This window comes from Mustela putorius, unplaced genomic scaffold, assembly GCF_011764305.1.
Source record: "Mustela putorius furo isolate JIRA1106 unplaced genomic scaffold, ASM1176430v1.1 tig00000929_pilon_pilon_pilon, whole genome shotgun sequence".
NCBI classification, from domain to species: Eukaryota; Metazoa; Chordata; class Mammalia; order Carnivora; family Mustelidae; genus Mustela; species Mustela putorius.
In genome coordinates this window covers 1,939,156-1,966,537 of record NW_025421520.1, presented here as the reverse complement: position 1 = coordinate 1,966,537, position 27,382 = coordinate 1,939,156, and the positions used below count along the sequence as shown (strand labels likewise).

At 50.5% G+C, this 27,382-nt stretch overlaps 1 protein-coding gene and 1 long non-coding RNA gene across 2 annotated transcripts in view; both read right to left on the bottom strand.

Annotated features, from left to right (window-relative positions):
• Positions 1 to 7,166, bottom strand: part of LOC123393646 — a 42,271-nt gene extending 35,105 nt beyond the window's left edge. The window contains exons 1-2 of the long non-coding RNA XR_006608475.1: positions 6,251 to 7,166; positions 3,471 to 3,601 (exon numbers count right to left, since the gene is read on the bottom strand). This is a non-coding gene — a long non-coding RNA (uncharacterized LOC123393646). The remainder of the gene's footprint in view (positions 1 to 3,470; positions 3,602 to 6,250) is intronic.
• A 526-nt stretch (positions 7,167 to 7,692) lies between these two features.
• Positions 7,693 to 27,382, bottom strand: part of LOC101692193 (translation initiation factor IF-2-like) — a 53,736-nt gene continuing 34,046 nt past the window's right edge. The window contains exon 3 of the mRNA XM_045086260.1: positions 7,693 to 7,895. Coding sequence (XP_044942195.1) covers positions 7,866 to 7,895 — 30 coding nt within the window. The 3' untranslated portion in view covers positions 7,693 to 7,865. The remainder of the gene's footprint in view (positions 7,896 to 27,382) is intronic.

The following is a 27,382-nucleotide window of genomic DNA, read 5'->3' as shown; positions in this document are numbered from 1 at the left end:
GACTGAAATTGCCTGTGAAATCAAACACATTTTCTCCCGACAATTTTTTCTAAATTGGGTAAAGAAAGATATTAAATCCAATTTATAATATAATAAATTTTCCAAATTTGAAAAACTACTCTGTATTCCACAGGGAAGACTCGGGCAGGCGGACTGCTGCTATGACCCTCCAGGCTCCCGCAGATGGCTTTTCACCATGAAGACCTCATTTTACGGCCCCATTTTTCTAAGTGATATCCTGAACTAAGGAATAATTTAGATAATAAATCCATTTCAATTACTGTCCATTAGAAGACAGGAAAACATTAAACCCAAGCAAAGCAGGTAGGAATTACGAGCCGCCTTTCAGGTGAAAATTAGCGGAATGCACCGCAGGTACCCCTCGATTCCAGCCCGCGCTCCCTCTTAGAAAAGAAAACCTACGTCCAAACGACACGCTTCTCTGCAGCGCGTGTGCGTGGACAAGCCCGCACGGCCTCCTAACGACAGTCGGCGGCCCTGGCAGACGCGCAGGACGACCCTCCTCCCGGCTTCCCTGTCCACCCTCCCTCTGACCCCTTCTCTCGCGATTCCAGAGCTCAAGATCCTCCCGCACCTCCAGACTGAAGCAGACAAGAGCCCACGTTTGGCTCCAACTTCCAGTCTCTCCCGGGATCTGACAAGCTGAGCACAGGTCCGCGTCCACCCGGGTCCCAGCTCGGGGTCATGGGCGGCCAGGACACATTGAACAGACGCGTCTTTTATGCAAAGCAGGTCGGCATCTCAGGGAAAGACGATTGGCTCAAAATCAAGCAAATACCCCCGGAATGTGTCTATTTCAATGGCTTTCCCTAAATTTCTCCCTAAAGCATTTAAGAAAACACATTTTGCGGCAGTGATTGATGCTAGTATCTATTAAAAGATGGAGAGATTGATTTTTCTGCTTTCACGGGGATCACAAGCTCCTGCGTATCTTAACCGTCCTTACACAGTGAGGTCACGCGCGGGGACCCCGGCCACCCCCTCGAGCTCTCCCACGGCCCTGCGTGTTCAAAGGAGCGAATAACTGAATAGTGATGATTTTGTTTCCATCACTCACTCTCGTGGAATCACACTCAGGAATTCAGGAACTCCGAGAGGCTTTCATGACGACTGATCAGGACTGGGGCAGGGGAAGGGGCGAGGTTGATCAAAACTCACTTGTCTGTCGCAGAAACTCGAAGCGCGCACCGGCCGGTGCTACAGGGAAGGGAGGCGCACAGCCCGCACGTCCCCCCGAGTTCGGAGTTCCTCATGTCCCCCCGCCTCCCCCGCCCCTGTCACCGGCCGGCCGCCAGGCCCGCTCGGAGCACCACCGCCCTTCAGCTGGGTCCCAGAAGCCTGACGGGCAACCTGTTGATGACACCCATTACTGCAGGGGATAAGAGAAGGAGGAGACAGAAGCCGATTTAGGAATGACTGGGATAAAACGATACTATTCATGTCACAATGGCCACTGAGAGCTGCTGGGATATGGCCTTTAAAGAGCAGGATTTTCAACTAAGGAGTCACTGAACGCTCCACCCAGAGCCAACGATGCACTCTGTGCTGGCTAACTGAACGTGATAGTAAGTAAATGATAAAGTAAGATTAAATAAAATTTTTTTAAAATAAGGATGAGATTGTTGGGTTAATCCTATGCCCATGTTCCTACGGGCAGGATTTCGTTGGGAAGTCCACAGAGAGAAGGCTCCTTGGACAGCCCCACAGGAACAATATAGACACGAAAAAATGTAGCGTATACAGGGTTTGGTACAATCTGTACTTTCGGGCATCCGCTGGGGCTCTTGGAACGCATTCCCAAGGGATAGGAGGGGACAACTGAGAATACCTGTTTGTCTTCCATTACAGTGTGAGCTATATGAGGATTTGGCTAGTCACAGGGGGCAGTCGGCCTGGCCTACAGAAATAAGGAAATGATGGGGTTCAGGGCACACTCCCCCCAAATACGGTGCCGGGACACAAGTGTTTCCCGCTGAAGGAGGCAGAGAAGCGCAGGAAGTTCTCTCTGACGACCCGACCCTGCCCTCCCTGAGGCAGGTCACAAGCCCCTCACGAGACAGGCCCCCTGGACGCAGGGAAGGGAGAGCCCGTAGCTCCGAGACGGAGTAACGCGGAGCAGAGTCCCGCAGTCTGCCCACGGGCTGCCCTTACCGCGCGCTCCTGAAGCACCCGTGCTCCCCGTGACGGTGCAGTGCGCTTCGAATCCAGCATAAAATACTGGGGTCTAACGGTTTCTTTGGGTTTTCATTTCCTTACGCTCCACGTCAGGTGCAACCTGTACATCTGTGTGCTGTTCTCCTGCTCGTCTGTCTTTGTCAGTGTAACCGTCGGACCCCGCCGCGGACCCTTGGGGGGTGAGGAATCAAGTGTTGCTCTCCTTCAGAAGGAAGGAAAGGAAGAGCAAGTGGGGCAGTGGGGACGGGCTCCCTCTACCCGAATCCCCAGACCAAACAAGACAACCTGTCGGCACAGACCGCAGACTATATCCTCCGTGATTCTAGCAATATTGCTTGACTGCTTCCGAGTGGCTCCGGTGCCTTGTGGATATAACTTAAGACGCTGACACTCTTCTCTTTCAGCTTATGGTCCCGGTTAATCATTTGAGCCAATACTTGGCCAACTTGGATTTACTTAATTGCCAAAGCTACTCATCATCCTAGAAACACACTCTAGGACGTCACACCCTGTGCCTTCTCTGTTTCGGCTTCCCTTGTGGTCCCATACCTCGACACCACACATACGTCAGCCCCCGCCAACTCCCCAGCCTTCACCTTTATCAGAAAAAGACATGGCATTTGATCGAGAACAGCAATTTCAAAATTATGATCTTCTCGTGGGCCGTCCTGGAGCCAGCCCTCAACTCAGATTCTGCCCTTCTAGCCCCGGAGCAAGAGAACGTGCCCGGGAATCAGCACTCAGAAGACCGGCCTGCAGACCGCGGGCTCCCAGAGCGGAGTCTTCTTCGTCTTTGTGGTCCCGGCTCCCGGCACCAGACGTGAGCTCGTCCGACATCAGTCATCACTGAAGGTGGTCCCGGCTCCCGGCACCAGACGTGGTGAGCTCGTCCAACATCAGTCATCACTGAAGGATTCTAATATTTCCATCGCATCACACCGAAGCTTCCACTAGGACTTCAGGTCACTAAATAAAGCTGCCACTTTCTGAGCATCTCCTTGTGTTGGGAAACATCTCACCTAACTTAACCCTTGCAAAAGTGATCTGAGGTACGGACTAGGACAACGAATCAAGGAGATTAAGTAAAGTGTCCAAGTTTGAAAGCTGGTAAATGATGGAACTGGATTTCAAACCCAGGACCTTTCTGACCTCAGATCAAAGTTAAAAACCAACGATCTTTGCTGACCAGCTCTGTGAGGAATCAGAGCATTCGTTTGAATATGACCCCTCCAGCCCCCAAAATGTGCAACTTCCAGAAGACCCACGAAACTTACGAGCTGACGTCATAACACGTATCTTTAAGACAAACGAGGCCGGCGCGCAGAGGATTGCCCTTCCGATTTGAGATCGATGTATTGAACCTGCTCCCTGGTCCTCAAGGGAGCTCTGACGTGTTCATCTTGCCCTGATGGGCGAAACAGCAACATAGAGACAGTGTTTGAGACACATGACATTACACAAGCTGGGAAATATGATTACCTAAAACCTCCCTTAAAAATGACCGTTTCTGGGGCACCTGGATGGCTCAGTTGGTTAAGCATTCAAGTCTTAGCTTCAGCTCAGGCCATGATCTCAAGGTCATCAGATCAAGTTGAGCAGGGAGCCCGATATGGGGCTCGATCCCAGGACGCTGGGATCATGACCTGAGGCGAAGGCAGACGCTTAACCCACTAAGCCACCCAGGTGCCCCAATAATTTTAAATTTTTAAAAATAAATAAATGACCCTTGTTGGGGAGCCAGGGTGGTTTAGTAGGGTAAGTGTCCAACTTGATCTCAGCTCAGGTCTTGATCTCAGGGTCATGAGTTCAAGCCACCTGTTGGGTTCCATGCTGGGCATGGAGCCTGCTTTTAAAAAAAAGAAATGACCCTTCTTGAGCACATGTGGTCTAACGGAGGCCAGAAACAAGAGTAATAGGCAGCATTTTGACACTTACTCTGAGCATCTGCTACACCAGAGTTTGTTGATATGAAATCACGTCACTTCTTGTGTCTTAAATCCAAGACAGTAGTTAGAGCCACCTAGGGCGACCCTGGCACATTTCAGGTTCCATTCGTGGTACCCACGGGCACTTCCTCATAAACGGTCCCTCCCGTTCCTTCCACTCTGTACTAACCTCCACCCGAAGGTGTCCCTGTCAGAGCTGTCACCTAATGAACCAGCGAGCGCTGGGCTGTTCCAGCTGAATTCACTGAGCCTGGATGGGGCACCAGGACGCGCAGACCCAGGGCGGGGCGTCCGTCAGGTGGGCGCCCGTCAGGTGGGCCCCGTCAGGAGCTGGACGTAGCCGCACCCACAGGACCCTCAGCACTTTGTTCGGAAACGGGAGGAACGCTTCGCTCTGAGCAATGACTCGGGGAGGCGGCTAACGTCTTCGGGCAGCACCATGCCCGCCTCCTGTGAGGTCAGCCAGCCATCCCAAAGGCAGAGGTGAAGCAGAAATGTGGGGGCCCCAGCCGGCCCTGCCCCTCCTCCGGGCTTAAGGAGGAGCAGACGGAGGTGGACAACCAGGTCCCACGTCGCCCTGCCCCAAACCAGAGAGCTGCCCTGCACCCCGCGCCCCACACCCCTTCTGTGCTAAGCCTTCCGTAGCCTCCACGGCTCCATTCAAGGCCACTTGCAAAAGATACTAAAACCGCCTCAGCCGGGGTACGGCTCCACGGCATAACCTGCTCCTCGTTCAGAGAGCGCTCAGTAGTGAAAGCAGCAGCAAAGTCAGGAAAATGGCTCCTTCATACGACTCCTGAGTTGTCAGGTGAAAAACAACCTCATCACCATATATATATATATATATATATATATATTATATATATATATTTTAACTTATATAACCAAGAAAAGCAGATTTTATTTTAAAACATAAATTAAAAATTCCTTGTTTACCCTTAAGTATGAAACACACGGGGAACCCTTTTCATCTTATTGGCAGGTCTTGAAAATAAATATAACTTAAAAATTCTCATTGCTGGGACGCCTGGGTGGCTCAGTTGGTTAAGCAGCTGCCTTCGGCTCAGGTCATGATCCCAGCGTCCTGGGATCGAGTCCCACATCCGGCTCCTTGCTCTGCAGGGAGCCTGCTTCTCCCTCTGACTCTGCCTTCCACTCTGTCTGCCTATGCTCGCTCTCGCTTGCTCTCTCTCTGACAAATAAATAAATGAAATCTTAAAAAAAAAAAAATTCTCATTGCTGATAGAGACCCAGAACAACCTGTGCTAGAAAAGTCATCATTAGACCAAGAGCTGCAGCATCGAGACCCTCGCAGTAGGAGGAGAAACTGTGAATGAGCTCTGCGGCAGGTCCCCTGGTCCTTCCTCTGCAGTTACTCCCACAGAGACCCATAAAAGATTAATCAAGACAAGCGATCGATAACTTCCCAAGTGCTAATAAGCCCTGCCGTGCTCTGTGGTATGTCAAGCAGCTTATCACGTTTGGCCGCATGGAGATTTATAGAAAATCCATAGTTACAACTGAAGGGTGAGGTAATGCAGCACTTAGTAAATGAAGCTTAGAGCTGAGGCTTGATATCACACATTCCCAAGACTGGCAGAAATTTGTTTGGGTCCCCCTCCTTTTTTAAGAATCACAAGGGAAAAAGAATCGAGTCACTTGACCCGTGTCATCAGGGGTGTGACGGGGACAGCGCGCGCCGTCCCCGTGACGGTCCCCTGCTCTTCCACGCGAGGCAGCAAAGTGCCTTGGAAATCAAGGATCATGTCTTCTGCTCTTTCTCATCCAAGTGTCAACTTCTCCTGGAAACTTTTTGGAAGTGACATAGTCTATCTTTTGGGGCCACTTAGCTTCCTGCTCGCAGCTGAGCGGATGGATCAACAGGTCCCGTGAGCAGATGGGCTGATGCGTGATTAACAGTTCGTAAACTGTGGGTCTTGACCCTTAGGTCACACCACTGAACTGCGCACCACGGCAGGCTATTAATTAAAGGCATCAAATTGTATGTTTTGTAAATTAATCTTTGAAGTAATATTATACCGACAAGAACGTACCTAATCAAATAGATGGGCCCCGGCGCTCTCATTCATGTGGGAACATGAACTAACCGTGAGTGATCACCAGCGGGCTCGGGCGGGGGTAAGCAGGGGCAACATCAGACCAGGAGATCCACATGCGGCAAATACGAAACTCTGGACGGCCTCGAAGGTCAGTGCAGGGTTCAAGGACAGCTCCGTGAACACGACGACTTCCCTCCCTCCAGGCTGGCACCCAGCAGCGACCTTGGCTACGAGACCTGCACAGGCACACCAGTGAGAGCAGCACCGGCTTTCCGCGACTCTCTCTCTGAGCGGGGGAAGAGCTTCTCCCACAGCCCCCAGTGAAGTTCTCCTCAGTCTCATAGGCCAGAACCGGGTCAGGGTCCCGTCCCTAAACGGGTCGGCGGACAGGCTCACGGGACAACCCCTGGATCCACCAGGTCCTCTCCTGAGGTCAGTCCCGGGAGCTGGTGCTCCGTGGGCTCACGGTCTCAGAACGGCACAAATGCGGGCTGTTACAAATAATACTCAAAGCACACACCAGTGTGGTCCCCAGCCAAGGTCCGGCAGCCTCAGGAGGGGAGGTCACAGCACAGCCCTCTCTCGTTAGTGAGGCAGCGTGATTTTTAGCTCCTCTGCACTTGAGTCCCTCTGTGCATGTGGTTAGTTACCTTCTCACCCAGCAAGATCTGGTTCAATGATTTAATTACATCAGAAACTATAACTAATTATTAAGGGACTGTTCAAGGTCACTGCCTCATAATCATAGGATAATTATCCTTGCTGTAAAAATCACATAATTTTGACGAAATATAAAATTTACATGGCAAATAAACATTTAATTAAACGGTAAGTTCAATGTAATTATTATTAAGTAATCCATCCGAATATAAAATCACTACCCAATGGGTTATAACGATCAGCCCTGTTACTGCCAAAAGTTCCACATGGTTACTCGTGTCTTATGAAAGGAAATGATTCTAAAATCACTCACCGTGCTAAAAACAGAAGAGCTTTTTTTGTTTTGCTTTTCGTCTTTCGGGTTTATTTGCTGGTGTTTGTGTTTACTAAATGGTGTCTTAAGTCGTTTCATTAGGGTTCAATTCATGGAAATTTAGAACAACAACGACAAAGGCACAATGTAGGGGAAAAAACAAAGAAACATGAAGAAACAGAAACAAACAAAAACCTTAGATTTAAAAAAGAAGTCTGAAACCAAGAACACAATACCAGGGCTCCATTAAAGATCTGTCGCTAATTTCTGGAGAACTTGAGGACAGGAGAAAGACGTTTCCATTCCTCCCTCAACAGGAGCAAATGGTCACAGGTCACACGAGCGTCCCCTTGTTAAACTTATTCACAGAGGGACAAGCAGGCTCAGAAATCCTCTCTCGTCATTTATTTCTTCTTTTGAAAACCAGGACCAAAAAAAAAAGACAAAGAAAAAGATCTATGACAATTGATATTCATGCCCATTTAGCCAAGTTTTAAAAAAACCACAGTCCACGAACCCGTTCGGACAGATCGCCGCCCCAGGCTGCATTTTGTTCTAATGTCTTCCCGTTCTTCGGCACTTCCCGTCTTGCACTCGTTGTCCTGGGCCCTGTCGTCCTTCCGCTCTGGTTTCCATCAGCTCCGGATCCCACAGGTTTTGTGTATTTGCCGTGCGCTGGAGGGATTCCATTTACTGTCTCTCGTTCCTCGACAGGCACTGCTGTGCACAGAAAAATCATTCGGGTTTTAAGTTCACCAGCACTGGGAAAGCAGTACGAAGTGAGGGGAGGAGAGAGGCAAGGCGGGGCGGCCGAAGTGAGGACACGGGACGGCCGCGGGAGGGGCAGCAGCACGGGCGGGACAGGGAGACGCCAGCCGGCCACCCCCAGCGGGGCTTCTTACCCGCCCCCCTCCCAGCCGGATTCACGCCACCTGCCAAAGCCCTGTAGGCGCCCCCAGCGTCCAACATCTCTCTACCGGCGCAGAGCGAGCTCAGGGGGACGCTCGCCGCCCTCAACCAGAGGGACAGAGCTGGGCTGCCGCGCGCCGCCTGGTGCCCCCCCGACCTCATGACTGGGAGGAGCCCCGTGACCCCCTGCGCCCATCATCTTACATGAGCATTTCCTGACATTCAAGATCGAGCTTGTTACCAGCTGTCTCTCAAACACCAGCAATGAAGGGCATCACCTCCTCCCTCTCTGGGCCTCGGCCACAGTCAAACACGTTTTTGTCACTTTGCCTTCCACCCGACACTCTGGTCCTCCCGAAGCGCTCTGGACCTTTCCCTTGGGAATTCACCACAACTCGGTCTTCCTTCTTCCTGGGTTCTCTGGGGCATTGAACCCAATCTACACTCCGTTCTCCCCACCGGTCCCCCCAAACCTCCCCTCTGTTAGGGACACTGACCCTTCCTGCTCTTGCTGCTTCCTGTGGCCACTCCTTGGCCCAACTCAACCTTGTCCAAATGCCCATCCCCGTGCCCTCCGCCAGCACTCCAGCCCGATTCCCCATTTCCACAGATCCTCAGGGGCTTCTTCTAGAAACATCTCCAATCAGTCTGGGACTCCTGCTTTGTTCCTGAACCAGGTTTTTCCAACCCTTCCTGCCTGGTATTCCATGGCGCCTCCACCAGCCCATGATTCTACCCCTCATGCCGCGCCACTGTCATCATAGCACACCAACGTGCGACTCCAGCGAGTCTTCCAACGTAGGCACAAATAACACACTTATCTTCCTAAAGGCGCGACTCTTCTTACGTAACTCCACCTCAAAAGATTTCCCCCCAAAAGTCGTCTTCATCTGAAGTTCAAGGTCCCCACGGCTTTACGGAATCTTACTACCGTTACCTGGGAGGCGACGCAGCCTCCAAGCTTCCTCATGCACTCTTGCCTCTCCCAAGAAACTGTCTCTGTGCTGATGCACCCTACACCTCTTCTCAGGAATCTTTTCGAACTTGTCACCACATATTTGGTATTTAGATATAAAAAAGCTTGTATTATTACCGAACTGCTTTATTTTAATTTTTTGTCCCCAAACCTAAAGTTTATTTTTCATTATTGCTGAACATACAATTGGTATTTAATAGTTATCAAAAATAAATAAATAAAAAATCTTTAAAAAAAAAATAATAGCTATCAAACACTATTTTATTTACTCAACAACTACTTACAGAGAACTACCCCGTCACTGGTATTGTGCTGGGCACGGAGATACAATGGTGTGCAAGACAGACAGGATTCCCACCGTGAAGACGTCTCAGTCTGCTCTGACAGGGGAGTTCATGTGCCATGGACGACCAGGGAGGAAAACCTTGGATCTGGGGACCGTGCAATGCAGACGTATTTAAATATCCTATAGGCCAATGGACCCTATTGCTATCTCTGGACCAGAAACCCATCTGCTTCCCTCACCTAAATCCCCACACAGAGATGCCTTTAACCCTAGCTCATTCGCGCTCTTCTTTCTCTACAGCCTGGTCTTCCATGGACCATCGCTATATGTGACAAGGAAAATCCAGAATTTTATAATGTACATGTCGTACTATGTGGAACCACCAGAGCCATCTCACAAGGATTCTTTTTTTCCTAAAAAAAAATTGTCAGTACATGTTACCTCTGCAAAAAGATTAAACTTTAGACAGCTCATCATCCATAAATATAGTCACTGTAAGCAACTTCCTCCAGCTTCAGTTCCTTTTACACCTGCCCATGTAACACTGTTGTCCCCTCATGCTCTGATCTTGTTCTGCTAAAAGTGTGTTATATTCTCTCTTTCCTTGAATGCTCTAATAATATTAATTCCCTCGATAATCTAAGAGAGATAACCTAAGAAAAGAAAACCTCAATAGCGTGTAAATTTCAGCCTTCGTTGGCATAGGAACTTCCTCCGTGCTCTTTTCTTGAGATGATCTCTGGAAGATCCCCAGGTAACACTCAAAATAATATACACCTTTTCTTATGTACTCCACTCTTGATTCTTATCAAGTATTTCTGTTTATTGTACCTAGGTCTTTCCAGTTTCTGCTTTTCCCAAAACAGTAGACATTGATCATGTTTTCTGAAATGAAAGACTAATAGAATCACAGGTTAAAATGGAGAGAAATCAATCTTTAGGTTTGAATCATTAAATTTAACACTTTTGAGACAACGGAATATAAGTGACGAGGTGCAGCTGGATATCCCCCTCTGGAACCTTGGATGGAGATGTGAGTTGGAAATAACAATCTGAGAATCACAGACACATAGACAATACACAAAAAGTGAATGCCCGCACCTATATCTGTAGGGTTAATCAGAATACACACATAAAAGAAGGAAAATTAGAAGTTCCATTTAAAAGTTCTCTTGTTTAGCAAGCCTGGTCATTGGTATGAGAAACCTAAAAGTTTAATAGCCAAATGCATGGTGGTCACATTAATTCTCATGCACAAGTTTGAAAATCAGAAATATAATCAAGTGAAATATAACCAAGTAATATATCATGGTTTTTCTTTGATTTTTCAAAACATCCAGATCATATTACTTCAATCTAGAGGATTTGCAATGAAACACAAATAGCAAAAGTTAACAGTAACAAAGTATATCGTTTTGTAACTACTTAGTAGCAAACTACAATATTTAGTAGCTACATAGTAACAAACTAATAGTAAGTAGCTACATGGTAATGAACTATGATATTTAGTAGTTACATGATAACAAACTATAGTATTTAGTAGCTACATGATAACAAACTACAATGTTTAGTAGCTACATAGTAACAGGCTGATATTTAGTAGCTACATAGTAATGAACTACAATATTTAGTGGCTACAAAGGAATGAACTACAGGATATAGTAGCTACATGGTAACAAACTATGGTACTTATGGCACTACATAGTAACAGACTGCAGCATAGGTGACCATGTTCACCAATACCGAGGCTGTCCTAAGGATGATGAACCATGAGAGACTGTGGACTCTGAGAAACAGCCTGAGGGTTTTGGGGGGGGGGGAGGGGAGGTTGGGTGAGCCTGGTGGTGGGTATTAAGGAGAACATCTGTTGCACGGGGCACTGGGTGTGGTGCATAAACAATCAATTTTGGAACACTGAAAAAAATTAAATTAAATTTTTAAATCTTCCTCTGTTTCTAGCAGGCAGGGGGCAAGGACCCAGTTTGAAAGATGCCCAGAGCATTCACCATTACAAAGTCCTTTGCAGGGAAAGACTCCTCCCACCTGAGCGGACAGTTACCCACTCCAGCCCCCTCCAGCCTTCCTTTCTCCCCTAAAGTGACAGAAGTCAGGAGGTTGGGTGTACTTGCAGAAAGGCAGAGCATCAGAGAAGGAATAAATGAAGAAAAATACAATTTTTTTTCATATTCTGACCTAATCCGAAAGATAACTGCCTTTCTCCCCATCAGTAACCACAGTAACAAGGCACTGGGTGGCTACAGCATATGGGGAAGCGCCGCGATTGACAGCAACAGTGCGAGGGAGGAGCATGAGGCTTGTGACGCTTTGGTATAACGCGCCTGCCGGCCTCGTGAAGCAGTGTAGTGTCATCTGAAAGGGAATTTAGGTGAATTGTAAATGTATGTTCCAGACTGTCAGGCAACCACTGAAGGAAAATCTAGAAATAAGTATAAATGATGTGCTAAAGAGAGAGAGAAAACGGGACCAGATGACATCAAATAAAACCGGAGGAGGCAGAGTAAGAAGGGGAGGTCAACAAACAAAGAGTGCAACAAGCGGAAAACAGTTACACACATGACAGGTGGCAATCACTTTAAATGTGAATGGCCTAAAGACATTCATTAAAAGACAGGGACTGTCTTATCAGAGTGGATAAAAAGCCAAGACTCAAATTAATACGGCTTCCAAATAACCAGTGCACTTGACCCTGACCAATCACGGCACTCTCCCCAAGCTTAGAGCTCTTCAAGGATGGAGCCTAATTTGTTCAGCATGTCTCAGCAAAGGGGTGGACACTAGCAATGATCAGAATGCCCACCTAGGATTGTGCATCTACTATATGTGAGGCACTGTGACCTCAAGGCATGAGAAACCCTTAATGCCAATTTGGTGAACAGATGCATAAATGAATTAATGAAAGCTCCGAGCAAGCTGAGTTTTCTCTTCATCTGCATCTATGCCCAGCTTTCTTTCAGGAGGTCTTCTCAGACCTGGGTTTATCAGAACTACAAAGGGAGGGAAGATTTTTAACCCAACCCTAAGATCCCCATGAAACAATTATCTCAATTTAGTCAGTGAACTTTTCATCTTTCCCTGCCTCGCCACTCACGAACACTGCTCAGGAATGTCTCCCTGTTTTTTCTGGCTTTGTACACTTTCCAGCTGGAGAACAGGGAATGAATAAAGGACACAGGCCGGTGGCTTCACCAGTTGGCCTATCATTACGTAACTGATATCTATCTAACAGGTAAAATGTTAAAAACACCTAGCTACGTTCAGCTATGCAGGGTGCTGTGTAACCAAAAGACAAAAGTAAGTGGGATGCAGCACCTAGAAAATCGCTAATGTAACCCACAATCACCAATTTCCGATGATCCGAATTCACTATTGTTTTCACTGATTTATTTCGTAGTAAGACAGTCACATATTTGTTATGTATTATATACATCCAAAATACCACCATTATTTGGGTGTTTACTTTGTCTCTTGAGGTTCCAGGCTCATTTTTTTTTTTCCAGAAAAAGGTTTTGTACTACAGATATTTGAAAACTCTGATAGAGCAGTGAGAGCACAGTGTGGACTCAGACCTGAGTGTGAATTTTGGCTCTGAAACCTACTAGACTTATCACATGGGCCGAGTGACTTAACCTCTCAACTTGGTTTCTTTATGGATTAAGTGGGGATAATGCCTACCTCACCGTTCTTTAAATGAGGCCAATAAGCTTGCTTTCTTGGCTGCCTCTCCTCAAGGGGAAGATATCATAGAAATACTGCCTTGAGTATTTTTTAAATGCTCCCTTTTGAGAATCAGCATGAAATCGATACTTTGTAGGCTAGCAACGGCTTGCCAAGTGTCAAAATGTAAAACAGCAGAGTGACTGGCTTCAAGAATTTTCTTAAATAATAAGTTTGGGTACTGAGTAATTGATTAACCAAATTATTAGTACCAGATAGGTTTTTATCAAGTTTTACAAAAAGGGCATAAACATTTAAGATGCCATCCACACAAGCTAACTGCCAGGAGAAAAGGAGGACTTTATGGAATATTTATAAGATCCAATTTAAAAGAGTTCCAGGCCGTCAGCCAAAAAAGGTGCAAGATAGTTGTTTCATTTTTATAACTTAAGCTTCCTATGAAATTCAACAAAACAGAAAAGGAGGAGAATTTGAAAAGTTTTAGGTGCCCAAATAACACTTTTCTTGAGATCGTTCTTGAGATCGTTCGATAGACTCAGAGATGTAGATTTACGCAGTCATCCGTTTCTTTCCAAAGAATTCCCAAGATGTCATTAGAAATTCATTATGCTGCAAAAAATAGCTGGTCCTTGGTGGGCTTTCAGCGTAACCAACATACGGAAGGAAGCAGAGGGGCTGCATGAAATATCCAGATGGACACAGGCAGTGGAATTATTAAACCATTGGGCAACGGTGCGTGCGGCACAGTGGGCAAAGCCCGTCAACAGCACACCTGACTCACCCAGTGAGGAGGAGGGTCTCCAGCAGTGTAGACCTCGAGCCTTCTCCTTGGACCATGCGCAGAAATGGCTTGTCCCTAAGCAGCAACCTAAGCTTGAGTGACCTGGGGGAAATGTTCACACCAATGGTCATGCTACAGTTCACCTTGTCATGCAGAAAAGTACAGATTCAGTCAACTGTATGAACTAATTTCTTTTAAATCCGGACTCACTTGCCCCAGATCAATGGAAGCGGTGCCATTCACTGAATAAAACGGAAGTTGTGCGAAGACATAGTGCCCGATGAGCAGGGCTACCGTGGCCCACTTCTAGGAATTCGGGGCCAGGACTCATGCAAACGAGATTTCTCCCACTCTGTCATGTCAGAACTAGTTCCACATAGAACGATAAAAAAAAACAACACACAGCTGAGCCTAACAGGAAGAGCAGAAAACCCCAGAGGCCAAGGGCAAAAAGAGAAGGCAGAGGAGGAAATGCGCCAGACGATGCTCTGGCGACCCAAGACTCCAGGGGCCGGGACTGGACTGTGGGGCCACAGCTTCTGAGCATGACCAGCACCTGCGGCAGCAAACTCCGGCCCAGCCCGGGGTCAGCCCGGAACCCCCAAAGGCCGTCGGTCAGCACCTGCGGCACAGCAGGACGCCTGCCATCTCTCCACAAGATGTCCAAGAAGGGGACCGAGTCTGGATGTGCAAACCCAGAGGGCCGGGAGGGGCACGGAGCACAGAGACCGGCGTCAGCTGCGTCCGGAACCGCGGCAGCCCACGTGCGCTGAGACCGCCGCAGTGAGCACGCCACGCGCGGAGCTGCGGACCAGGACAGATGAAGTCACACACACGCACGTGCACGCCCACGCGCACACCACAATACACACCTTAGTTTTTCCACTGCTGAGCTGTGGAAACCGAACCACGCGAGAATTGTCATTTTCCCCACGGTCAAGGCGCTGCTAAGGAGTGCAGCTGATACCTGAACAAGGCCATCTGGCTAGACCACAGCGTCTGAAACCCAGTGTTGACTCCAACTCTGAACCTCGCCACCAGTGCACTCGCGCAGCCGGATGAGACAGGAGAATCTGTGTCCCTGCCAGCAGAGGTCCCTCTGAATGGAGGCTACAAACTGTGAGTCAGAGGAGATGAACCCAGTACTCTCCAAACGTTAAGAGCTCGCGGTACCTGAAGGGAAATAGTTAGCCTTCCGCGCAGGTATGACGAACAAACTTAGAAATGGATGAGTGAAGAGGACAGCTTCAGCTTGTCCCCCCTAAGAAAGGAGAGGGAGGGTGGAGTGGACTAAAGGTTTGGGTCCCCCAAACGTGTCTGCTGCGGCACTGACTCCCAGAGGGCTGTGTTTGGAGACGGGGCCCTTGGGGAAGTCATCAAGGTTAAATGAGGTCACAAAGCTGGGAGCCCGACCCAGCAGGACTCGTGTTCTGGGAGAAGAGGGAACTCCAGAGAGCTCCGCCCAGGGAGGATGCAGCCCAGGGAACAGGCTCTCTCCAGAGTCCGACCATGGGACACCCTGATCTTGGCCTCTCCACCTCCAGAGCCGGGACAGGAACGTCTGCTGGGGGAGCCCCCATCAAAGGCATTTTGTTTTGGGAGCCTGAGCTGACTAAGACAGAAGGAAATAAAAGTAAGAGCAGAAAGGGCGGAACAGGAGGAAACCACGCACATGTTTGACTTCATGGACTTCTGGGGCCATTTTAATCTACAGTAACTTCGGGCGTTCACAAGCTAGGTCACCTTCCATTTTTCTTCTTCAAAACTGCCTTTGCTGTTTTTGGTTCTTTTTATTCTCATCACTTTTAGAATCAGCCCATCAATTTCCATAAAGTTTTGCAGTATTTTTATTGGAATTGCACTGTATCTACAGATGTACTTAGAAATAATGACATTTTTACCATAGTATGTCTTCCAGATCAGGATATAGCAGGTCTCTCCATAAAGGAGGAGGGTCTTTATCATTTCCAGTATGGAGATCTTACATATCTTTCACTCAGTTTATGACTAGGTGTTTCATGTTTGGGATACTAGAGTAAGTTATTAAAATTCTATTTCTAATTGCTCAATGACCATGTATAAAAATGCAACTATCATTTACCTTTTACCTTACAACCTTAAAAACTTCACCAATGGGGCGCCTGGGTGGCTCAGTGGGTTAAGCCGCTGCCTTTGGCTCAGGTCATGATCTCAGGGTCCTGGGATCGAGTCCCGCATCGGGCTCTCTGCTCAGCAGGGAGCCTGCTTCCTCCTCTCTCTCTGCCTGCCTCTCTGTCTACTTGTGATCTCTGTCTGTCAAATAAATAAATAAAATCTTTAAAAAAAAAAAAAACAAAAAACTTCACCAATGAATTCTAAGAGTTCACCCGCAGGTTCTTTCAGATTTTCTGTGTACACATCCCAGACTCCAATACCTGAACAACCTTCTATTTGCTGAGTGATTTCCTCAGCTGTGTTCCTGACTCTATTGTTTAAAGTAATAGGAATTAAGCCTCTGTTTTCTTTCAGTCAGACTACAGGACATTAGAGGAACCAGCACCTTCTCTGTCCGCCCGTCTTCTGCCCGGGCTGCGCACAGGGACAGCATACCATACTGTCTCTTTGTGAAATGATCTGTATATGAGATCATGTCCCCCTGTCTTTCCTTTGTCCTGAAAACAACTTTATTCTTCGATTTTATATCCCCAACACCTGCTGCAAGACAACAAGCTCTCAATAAGTATCCGTGGGACCAAAGAGCCAGACTAAGTCACCGAGCCCAGTGGTGGCCAAGGTCTTCACGCCATGACCTCACACAGTCTTACCGAATCTGCATAAAAACCCGGGAGGTAGGAAAAGCACATATAATGAATAACCAGGTGACAGGAAGCTCTGGGTCAAAATAATAATTAAGTAGGGGTTGTTGACAATTACAAGCCTGGCCTAGGGCAGGCCCAGAGCCTGGGACATGCGTACTTTCCCTCTGTTTGCGTACAAAAATGGAAATGCTGAGAATGTGACTCCAGGTCAGATTTTTGAGTGGTATGCACAGGGAAAGAATTGCTCTGGTTCATTATTGACAAGTGTATCTATTCTTAGCATCTGAGGCTTTAGGACTCAAAGGGCTGTTGTGGCCTACTGTGAGCCACTGTAGAAAGCAAGACAACCTCCTGGTCTTCTCTAAAACTGACCATAACTAGGCTACATGGCTCAAGTCTACTGTCAAGATAGGCTGTTATCAACTGAGGGGTGACTTGCGAAAATTTGTGAGTTAAAGCCCTAACCCCACATGTGACTGCATTTGGAGGAAGGGCTTTTAAAGAGGCAGCCGAGGTTAAATGAAGCCATAAGGGCAGGGCCCTGATCCTATACGACCGATGTCCTCAGGGGGGGAGGAGGAGGCACAGGGCCGGGCCCAGAGAAAAGCCACCTGTGAGGACACAGAGGGGCGTCTGCAGGCCGAGGACGGGCCTCAGGACAAACCCACCTGCTGATGCCTGATCTTGGCCTGCCAGCCTCTAGAACTGGGACAGGAAATGTGAGCTCTTTAGCCCCCGCCCTGCAGGACCTGTTACAGTTGCCCTCCGCTGACAAAGACAGGAGCACTGAGCAAAACTCTCGGGCCCAGGTCCTCTCTGCCGGGTCTCTATCCCGCTGGCTAGACACCCCCCCCACTTCTGTAGCCACGAACCTCAAAACAATGGCTCTTCCACTCACCAGGGTCTTCTGCAGTGGTGTCCTACCTTGGTCCCTGTCTCCTGCATTCCCAAAACTCTCCCATCCGCTCTGTGCTTTATACGTGGACATAAGAGGAACCAAAGGAGAGGAGGGGGAGGTGCCCTGCTGCCAGGGAGGCCCCGTCGGCGGAACACAGCCCCCCCACATTCGGAGAACATGGCCGTCCGCGTCAGCGACCCCGTCTACTGGGGACACCTCGCCCCTGAACAAAGGGAAGAGGAGCGGCCGCAGCCGAGCAACGGTTCTCAGCTCGTTCCAACTCAGCTTGTTCCGGAGCCAACTCCGTCCCCACATCCTGGGTTGTTCAGCACAGCAAGGGCAACAGATCAACCAAGAAAAAAGAAAAATTGTTACCGGTAGGTTCTTCGATCAGTCACTGGTCAGAAACTGCTCGCTGGACAAACAGTTTGCATGCACCAACCTTGCAACAATATATTTGTTTAAACTCTAATTTTTTTAAATACTTAAATTCTTTTATTTTTAAAGATTTTATTTATTTATTTGACAGAGAGAGATCACAAGTAGGCAGAGAGGCAGGCAGAGAGAGAGAGAGGGGGAAGCAGGCTCCCCGCTGAGCAGAGAGCCCGATGCGGGACTCGATCCCAGGACCCTGGGATCATGACCTGAGCCGAAAGCAGAGGCTTAACCCACTGAGCCACCCAGGCGCCCTAAATACTTAAACTCTTATAAAAAATTCTTATTCCTTTGCTTCTTCTCGTGACTTTGCCGATGTTCCACCTATGACCGCCTCCGGACCAGTCACGTGGTGCCCCATTGGGGTCAAACGAAGCTCACATTTCTAGTTACTCCTACCAGTGTATCAGAGAAACAGGGGAACGTGTTTGTGGCTCTGTGCTGATGCTGCCGTGTGTTGTTCTCTGATGACTGGTCTTCCCGCGACATGTGGACCACATTTTGCTTCTATAATGCAAAGCAAGCAAGAGCCGCACACTTTGTTCCTGCTATGTCCCACCAGGTCCTTGGGCTGGTGAAATCCAATAACATCTGTAGCCCAATTAGTAGCATTGTGCTGCCATTGGTAATTTACCCAATGGACACAAAAACACTAATTCGAAAAAATACATGCCCCCTATGTCTAAGGCGGCGTCATCAACAATAGCCAAGGTATGGAAGCAGCTCCAGCATCCATTGAGCAATGAATGGAGAAAGAAGATGTGGTGTGTGTGCCGTGGAATATCGCGCAGCCGTTAGAAAGCAGGCAGTCTCGCCATTTGCAAGCCTGTGCTTGGAAATAGGGAGCATCAGCTGAATGAGCCAGGTCAGTCAGAGAAAGACAGCACCACGCGATCTCCCTCATATGTGGACTTCAATGAACCGAACCCTGAGCAAAGAGAGAAGAGGAGAGACGAGCAGCCGAGACAGACCTACAGGCGCGGGGGGAGGCCCGGCAGGGCGGCGGAGGACGGGCCTGTCCTGAGGAGTGTGCGGTGGCGCGGAGAAGGGCCGAGCCGCTCCGTTGTACACCTAAAACGAACGTCACACCGAGAACTGAAGCCATATTGTGCCAATGTTAATTTCTTAGGTGTTTTTCTCAGTGTTGATCATTCTATGATTAAGTTTGAAATCACCTTAAATTAATACAGTCCTGAGACAGGAAGGGCCTAGCTCTCGGGCCAGATCTCTGTCCATGTGCGTGACATCGTGGTGCCTGCCCGGCCGCTCCCCTCCTCCTGAGGACGCAGGGCTGACAGGCCCATCTCGGGGCCAGAGGAGCCACAGGCGCACAGAAGTACACACCCCTGCTCCCCAGGGCCTCCCTCTCACGGCTCCCGCAGACACGAGTGGATGACCCCTCGGGTCGCCTCCAGAGCGCCAAGGCCTCAAAGTCCACGTCTTCCCACCCGTGACACGTGGCCCGAGGGCTGGGCAAGAGCTGTGACACAACAATGTCCCCGCAGCGAAGTGGCGGCCTCAAGGAGGGGGCAGCCCTGTTCTAACTGTATTTAAGGGACCCAGACTGGCACCTTCCCGGAGGCCCCTCACAAGCCATGTTCACGCCGTGCTTGAAAACTGGGCCCAGGACACCCCCGCGTCGCGACGTTCAGCTTTCCTTGCTGAACCCCTAGCTTTGGATGCTCGTACAACCTGAACTTCTGGAGGTAAACTTTCCTATAAAAAGCCAAGCTACTGAGTGGGAGAGAAAGTCGGCGTCGTGATGGCGCCTCCCCTCGCTGGCTCTCCTGCCCGTCGCCGACGGACACCAGCCACTTTCACCAAAACGCCACGTTTGAGAACGACACAGTTGGGGAAACAGCTGGACCAACTTCCACCACGCTGGGGCCTCTCTTTGTCCCTGGGGCCCCCACACCGTGCCTCCTTCTGGAGAATTCCTCCAGGCTTTACAATGCCCGCCCAGGACCAAAGGACTCCCAACACGGTGCGCCGCGAACCTCCAGTCCTTCCTTTCTTCGCTGTTCTTTCTGCCACTGAGCGGGGGCCTGACGGACGGACGCAGCGTGCCCGCAGGAAGCGAGGGTCTGATGGGCGGCAGGGCTCTCTCGGGGGCTCAGCGCACCCCCAGCCCCGCCGCCACCAGGAACAAGCTCCCTCTGTCTCGCGGCTGTGACAGCGAGGCTCATTGTCGCCCGCCGGGCCGCAGGGACCGCCACAGAGCTGTGCGCCAGCCACTCAGCGAGCAGGAGCTGTTCATCACAAGTGCTGGGACCTTGAAAAGGACTCACATTCCTGAGTCATATTTGTTCCCAGGCTAATTTGATTTTGGAAAAACCAGGTTTCCCTCCCAAGAAAGACAAGGCGGACAAGAGCAGGCTTTTAGCCAAAATAAATGGGAAGAAGAAGCCAATTCAATTTCTACTCATCTCACGGACCCTCTCCAAGTGAGGCCTGAAAGAGGGTCTGCCACGTCACCTGTTTGTCCCTGTGACTTAAGACAAATCCAGCTGACCACGGCAAAGCAGTCCTTTGTCCCCACGTCAGTTCATTGAAAGGGGACATGTTTACTAACAGCTTAATCTATTTAGTGCAAATAGTCCTTTACATTCTTTTCCTCCATCGAAACAAAACAAAAAAGGCTTCAAAACCCGCAAGGAAACTTCCAAAGTCATAGCTGGCCTTTGCAGTCACACCATGGCTTTGTGCACACTCTGGCCCAAATGTCCCGCACTCGGCTCCTTCATGTCCGCCCTTTGTGAAACGCGGGGGCCAGAGCTGGCGTTTGAGTGGCCGTCCTGCATTGTCACAGCCCCACACTCTTGCACTGCACAAACAGTACAACAGCAAAGAAGCTCACTTTGACCCCAAAAATGCCTTCCTCCAAGAATCAGCTCAAAGAAAAGCACTTTTCTGTTCCGCAGAAAACTGACCAGAGGCTTCGTTGGACTTGGTATAGTCAACAAGTAGAGAGACGCTTGTAAGTTCACAGCAGAGTGAACCGAGTCACTTTCCTGCAGCTGTCACGCAGCTGCGTCCGGAGACACCCGTTTCCACCAAGGGCTCGGCCACACAGAAGCTGCAATGTCCGAGTTTTCAGAGAAGCACAATATAATTCTGACACTGTGCATGCTTGTACTTTACTTTAATACAGAGAAATCTTTAAACTGGATTTAACTATAGACTTTCATAAAATTAAAATGCATGATCGCATAAAATCAAATCAGTCTTTAATTGAAACAATAAAAGTCCGCACTGAAGTCATGGTCTCTGAGTCAACAGCCCCATGAAATAGAAGACGCAGAGCCAGTCTTTGCCATCTGAGTTCCTGCTTCTCCAACATCTCCGTGATCTAGAGACGAAGTTCAGAAACAGACTCAAACCGCACCCCGCCGGGGCAGATTTCCACCCACCTGAGCGGGAGGCGCCGGGCGGACCACTGCAGAGTGAAGCGGCAGCTCCAGAGCTGGAGATGTTAAAAACAACAAGAAAAACCCATGCCAAGTTCATACCCGTCAGATGAAAGTGAATTCGATGTTGTTTCACTGCACACCAGAAATCATGTTTTCCCGTGTGATACACTACTATTGCTAATTTGTGGATTATAGGATTTATAAGTATGATCTCCAGTTTTTTCAAGTATCACAAAGGAAGCCAGTAAGAAAATTTGACGTTACAAAGCACTTGATTTCTAGGAAAGGCTCCGACTCATTTGAATCTTCAAGGTAACACGGTTGCTCCTGTGGGTGGAGCAGAGGCTGAACTGTTCCCACGTGAGCACAGCACACGGAAGGGGGAAAGGAGCTCAGGGCAGAGTCATCACTGCTCCGTGTGTGTCTCGGGTGATGACAACCCGTTCGCTCCCGAGCTGGGTCGGAGAACGGTGAGAATGGGGTGCGGGCGGCGGGAGAACAGGGCCGGGTGAATGGAGGTGCTTGTGCACGCGGCCCGCAGAAACTGGGGGGCAGCCTGGGGTCGCGGTGGCGGGCAGGGCCGGAGAAGAGCGCACTGGCTGGGCAACGGCAAGGCCTGGGTGCGGGCAGCGCAGCCCGTGCTGAGGTGGACCAGACCCTGAAGAGGGCAGGAAGAACCCGCCACGGCCACCCAGAATGACAGCAGGAGGCCGGCGCGGAGTCTTCCAGAGAGGTAGCAAAGGGCACTCCGCAAACAGAAGCCGGTACGTGGCACCGGGCTGACTCGGCGGTCGGGCGTCCACCTCGGCTCCCGTCATGATCCTGGGGTCCTGGGACCGAGTCCCGCATTGGGCTCCCTACTCAGCGGGGAGTCTGCTTCCCCTCTGACCCTTACCCTGCTTGTGCTCCCCCCTCTTCATCTCTCTATGATAAATAAAATCGTTTTTAAAAAAGTTTTAAGAAAATTAAAAAATTTTTAAAGAATACATTTAGTAGAGAACAAAATGAAAATTATTAAACTAAAAAATATAATCACTAAAATAAAAAACCAGGTGTCCTCAAAGCCACAAGAAAAAGGAAGTGACTGTCCTGCAGGGCAGAGCTACGGAGATTGCCTACACCGGGGCACAAAAACATGGGCCAGAGACAGAGCTTCAGGGCCGGAGGGGAGGCAGCACGCGCCCAGCAAAGGGCTCCAGGGTGCGACTGACTGACACAGCACCGTGAGCAACGACAGACGCAGTGCCACGTCCCACGCGGGCAGCCGCAGCCACAGCACCAACACGCACCCCTACCGCGCACCATGACCCTGCACCCTTCCCCGCCGCCCTCCGGGCCACGCGCCCGGTCGGCCCAGCTGCCTCTCCTCTCGGCTCGGGCTTCTCCTGTCGCTGGCCTGGGCTCCTGCGCCAGCCCCGTCGCACGCCGCAGACACCGACGCGCCCTCCGTCCGGCGGCCCCTCCGTCCACACCGCAGCAGCCACGGCCGCTCACTGACTGCGCGGCCGCTGGAAGTCTGTGCCAGACTCCGGACAAGCACATGGAACACAGACTTGTTCCGCGTCCTCGAGAAGCCCCAAGCCTCCTGGAAAGACCAACACATTGAAAACAACAAGCCGGAAAATCAGATGTGTCATAAAATACATATACGTGTGAAATTATGACAGAAGTACGAAGGCAGGCGGGAAAATCAAATGCTCCGTCAATGTCCCCGTCCCCTGTGCACAGGAAGTGAGGACAGCAAGTCCACCCCTGCTCCCCGAAGGCCCAGGCTCCCGGCGACGTGGCGCCCGTCACCCCCCTGCGTTCCAGAGCTCTAGCTCCTTCTGCTCGCCGCGGGCCGACTCGCCTCACCCCTTTCCCCGAGCACATGGGGTTCCGGCCACCGCCGCCACGGTGTGCCCCCCCCTTCTCGACCCGGCTCGCTCCCCCCCTTGCCCACAGCCACCTGGGCGAGGCTGTCCCAGGAGCACGCCTCGGGCTCCTGCTGCCTGCGGAATGTGCGGACACAGCTATGTTCACCTGTTTTGTGTTTGTGACCCGGGTCTTCTCAATCAAAACTCCAAGTCCCCTTGGAGGTGTTGTGGAACGAAACGAGACCAGAAGATGAGACTTCTGCGTTCCGATGATAAATTATCTTATCGCCTTGTACGAGCTACTCAATTTTGCCTCTGTTTCCTCTTCTACACAACAAGGGTCACGGGCCAAACACTGTCGTCTCCTGCCTCGGCTCTCAGCGACTCGGCTGCATTCTTCCCCTCAGTGAGGACGGTGAGACCTACACCGGTGGCCTCCTCTCTCTTCTAGGAGCGGACTCTGCGGGCAAGCGCAAGGCCGGGACGAGGCCAGTCCTTACGGGGGGCACTGCCACACGCTCCCAGCCCAGCAGAGACCACCTGCCTGACTCCAGAGGCATCTTCGCAAGCAGGCAAACACGGGAGGTGGAAAGTGTTCTTGCGTACCTAGTCGGGCGCTGCACGCTGTCCGAGACCGACCTCTGCACTGGGGCAGGACCGTGTCGAAGACTCGATTGCTGTGGTCAGAGTCTGAGAACGTGGTTTTGGTGGATAACTTTTTTCCACTACTGAAAGAAAACAAATAAAATATATCTGGCAAATTCTGTTTTCATTTCAGTCTGAAATGAACAGAACATTAAGTAATTTTTTTCTTGGCATAAACATTTCGTTTAGAACCCAAGGACCTGGGGTGCCTGGGTGGCTCAGTGGGTTAAGCCTCTGCCTTCGGCTCAGGTCATGATCCCAGGGTCCTGGGATCGAGCCCGCATTGGGCGCTCTGCTCCGCGGGGAGCCTGCTTCCCTCCCACCGTCTGCCTGCGGCTCTGCCTACTTGTGATCTGTGTGTGTGTCAAATACATTTTTTTAAAAATCTTTAAAAAAAAAAAAAAAGAACCTGGGGACCCCTTGCAGCTCGGTATAAAACAAAACTGGACTAAACGCACACTTGTCACATTGCTTTTATTCCTAAACATCACTGACAGCAATTTATTGACGTTGCTTCCGAAAGACTCCTCGGCGATAACATAGCAAGACAGAGAATTTAGGTTTTTATTTCACATGCGTCTGACAAAGTCCGCATCTGGCCAGAGCCACCCGGACCGCAGGCCGGGGCGCAGCATCCGAGCAGCCCACACGGGGGGCTGGAGCGAGCCCCGACCCGACGACGAGGACGAGGACGAGGACGACGAGGATGACTCTGGGGCAGCCGCTCCTCAAATTAGCTCCTCTGGAGTCACCTGGAGAGCTTGTTAAGGGACAGATGGTCCTGATTCGGGGAGAACAGGGGGGCCGGGGGCGGTAGGGATCTACCTGCGTAACAAGCTCCGACGCAAGCCCGACCCTGCTGGCCTGGGACCACCCCGAGAAGCAACGCGGAGAAAAGACGGGATGACCAGGGGCCGCCGGCCTTGTGAGGGCAGCTTTAAAGCTCCCCGAGTGACTATAACGTGCGCCCAAGTTACCCAGGCGCGAGCGACTTCCTCGGCTTCGTATCACTCACAGACCTGGGGATTCTTAAGTCACCAACGAAGCCACGGACGGCTCCGGAGATTTTCTCCCAACCGACATGAGCAGTGTCACAGGTCTGGCACCAGCCCTGGGCGCTGCGGTCTGTCTGCATCTCTGTGCTCATCCTGAGTCGTGAGCACGAGCGGGGACCTCGGCCCTCCCGTCCGCTGCGGCACCCGGTGCCAGGCCCAGGGGGCACCCAGCGGTGTTTGCTGAATGAATACACGGGGGCTGTTAGAGCCTTTCACGTAGGGAAGAGTCACGGCCATATCTGCGTGTCACATGGGTCTCCAACCGAACCCTGTATACAGGATTTAAAGACAAAAACAGAGAGACCTTTTCTTGTATTGCAACAATCCTGAAAAAGGTAAAGAGAATACTGGAATGCAAGAAATAGAAAAGGTTTAACATTTTTTTCAGGCAAAATCTGTAAAACTCAAAGACAAGAAACATTGCTTACTTTGGAGAGCACCTGTGGGTTTTAATTTATCAACAGACTCCTCACTTATGTAATTAAGAAGTACCAGACTTCTCAATTCTACGCCGGCCCCATCTCTCCTCTTGTCTTACGCTTTGTCAGACCTCGACGCTCAGTGACACACAGCATCAGAATTTGGCCTTCAGGGCAGCTCTCCACCATCACGGCAAAGTGGCAAATATTGGACCAGAGCCGAACAGATTCTGCAATCACAAGTAAGCCGCACGAGCAAGGAGCTTAGCCCCCAGCTCCTCCCACGCTCAGCCTCTCCTAACCGACAGCTGCGGCCTCAGAAGAGCATCCTCTGAGCAGCTGACTTCGAAACGGAGCGCTCAGGCTGGCGCACGGCTGGCTGCGCACCACGCGCTGGTACCACCCCAAACTGGGCAGATGGGGCACTGCAGCCCCACGCGAGACTCAGAAGGATGGCAGTGGAGGGACGTCCTCGCCACCGCTCAAGCAAAGCCCCCAACTGCTCATTTTGCCCAAAAGGAAATATGGCCAGAGATATGGTGGACAGTAGCGATCACTCTGGTGGACAGAGGTTTGGAAGGAAACTTGGGAAATGATCGGGAGCGCGGGGAGGCGGCGCGTGGACAGACTCTGCAGCAGGCACCCCGTGTGCCTCTATGTCAGCTACCTGGGACACTCACCCAAGGGCCACTTCACCTGAGAAGGACTGGAGAACCAGACTGGTGATCGGCCGGCCTCTGCTCCCAGCCACGCGGCCTCGCCCCAGGGGCTCCTGAAGAGCAGGGCAGAGGCTACCAGAGCGGGGCTGGGTGGGCTTTGCCACTCGGACTCCCGCTACCTAAATCTGATGTGGCGATGGCCGCCGCCCAGATCGCCAACCCCAGAGACCAGCTCGGAGTCCTCAGCACCCCAGCCCCGCCCCGGGGAGGGCGCCCGTGACAGCCTGCTGCCTGCCCTGCCGTCGCGTCCTTCTTCTGGAATAGACAGCTACTCTGAGCGGAGGCTTGTTTTCCCTACCCACCTACTTTTGCCAAAATCACCATCCCGCAAATGACGGAACGGCTTTATCCTCAGCAGACATTCCACGCAGCACGGCTGCGGACCGGGGAGTTCACAGCAGACTATGGATGGGAATCCGGTCCTGTCCACGACACCCACTGGTCTGCCTGTGTTCTCCGTTACCGAAGCAACTGGCCGAATGGTAGAACGGCCTGTCCACGACTCAGTTGTGGGCCCAGGTGTGCGGCAACACCATGCAGGGCCAGTGTAGGCTGTGAATCAGTGACCAAGATGGGGTGCAAAGTTCCCCTTGGGTGTGTATCCCAGGAAATCCTTCCTGACTCCCGTTTCCCGAAGCACCGACACGCAGACCGAGCTGGGTTCTCCTAGCATAATCATTACTGCACTTGACTAAAACCATCTGCCTACATGTTATTCTCCCTCTGTCCTAAATCTAAAATGCTCAAGGGCAGGAAATGCACCTTACTCATCTCTACTCCGGGAAGCTAGCATGGTCCCTGCCCGTATACAGCAGGTTATAAATACTTGTTGTGTCTAACCCATCAAACGTTACAATGGATGTGCTTTGACACACATACAGGCAGCTCTGCAGCAGTCCCCCAAAAAGTACAAACACCAAGTGACCACATTGCTTCAATACTTCCCCTTATTTCATTCAACCCCATGCAGGGTATTTAACCAGATGTAGTTCTGTTCTTTTCTTTTCTTTTCTTTTCTTTTTTTTTTTTTTTTTTTTTTCAGAGAGAGAGCATGTGCACATAGGCAGGCGGAGTGGCGGGCAGAGAGAGTGGAGGAAGCAGGCTCCCTGCTTAGCAGGGAGCCCGATGCAGGACTTGATCCCAGGACCCTGGGTTTACAACCTGAGCTGAAGACAGCAGCTTACCCGACCGAGCCACCCAGGTGGCCCGACACGATGTATTTCTAACCACGTCTCTCTGCAGCAGAGCCATCTACTCCCCTCAAAGTCATCACGCACACACAGACTACAGGGTCTACTTTTCCCCTGTATCCCATGCTGATCAC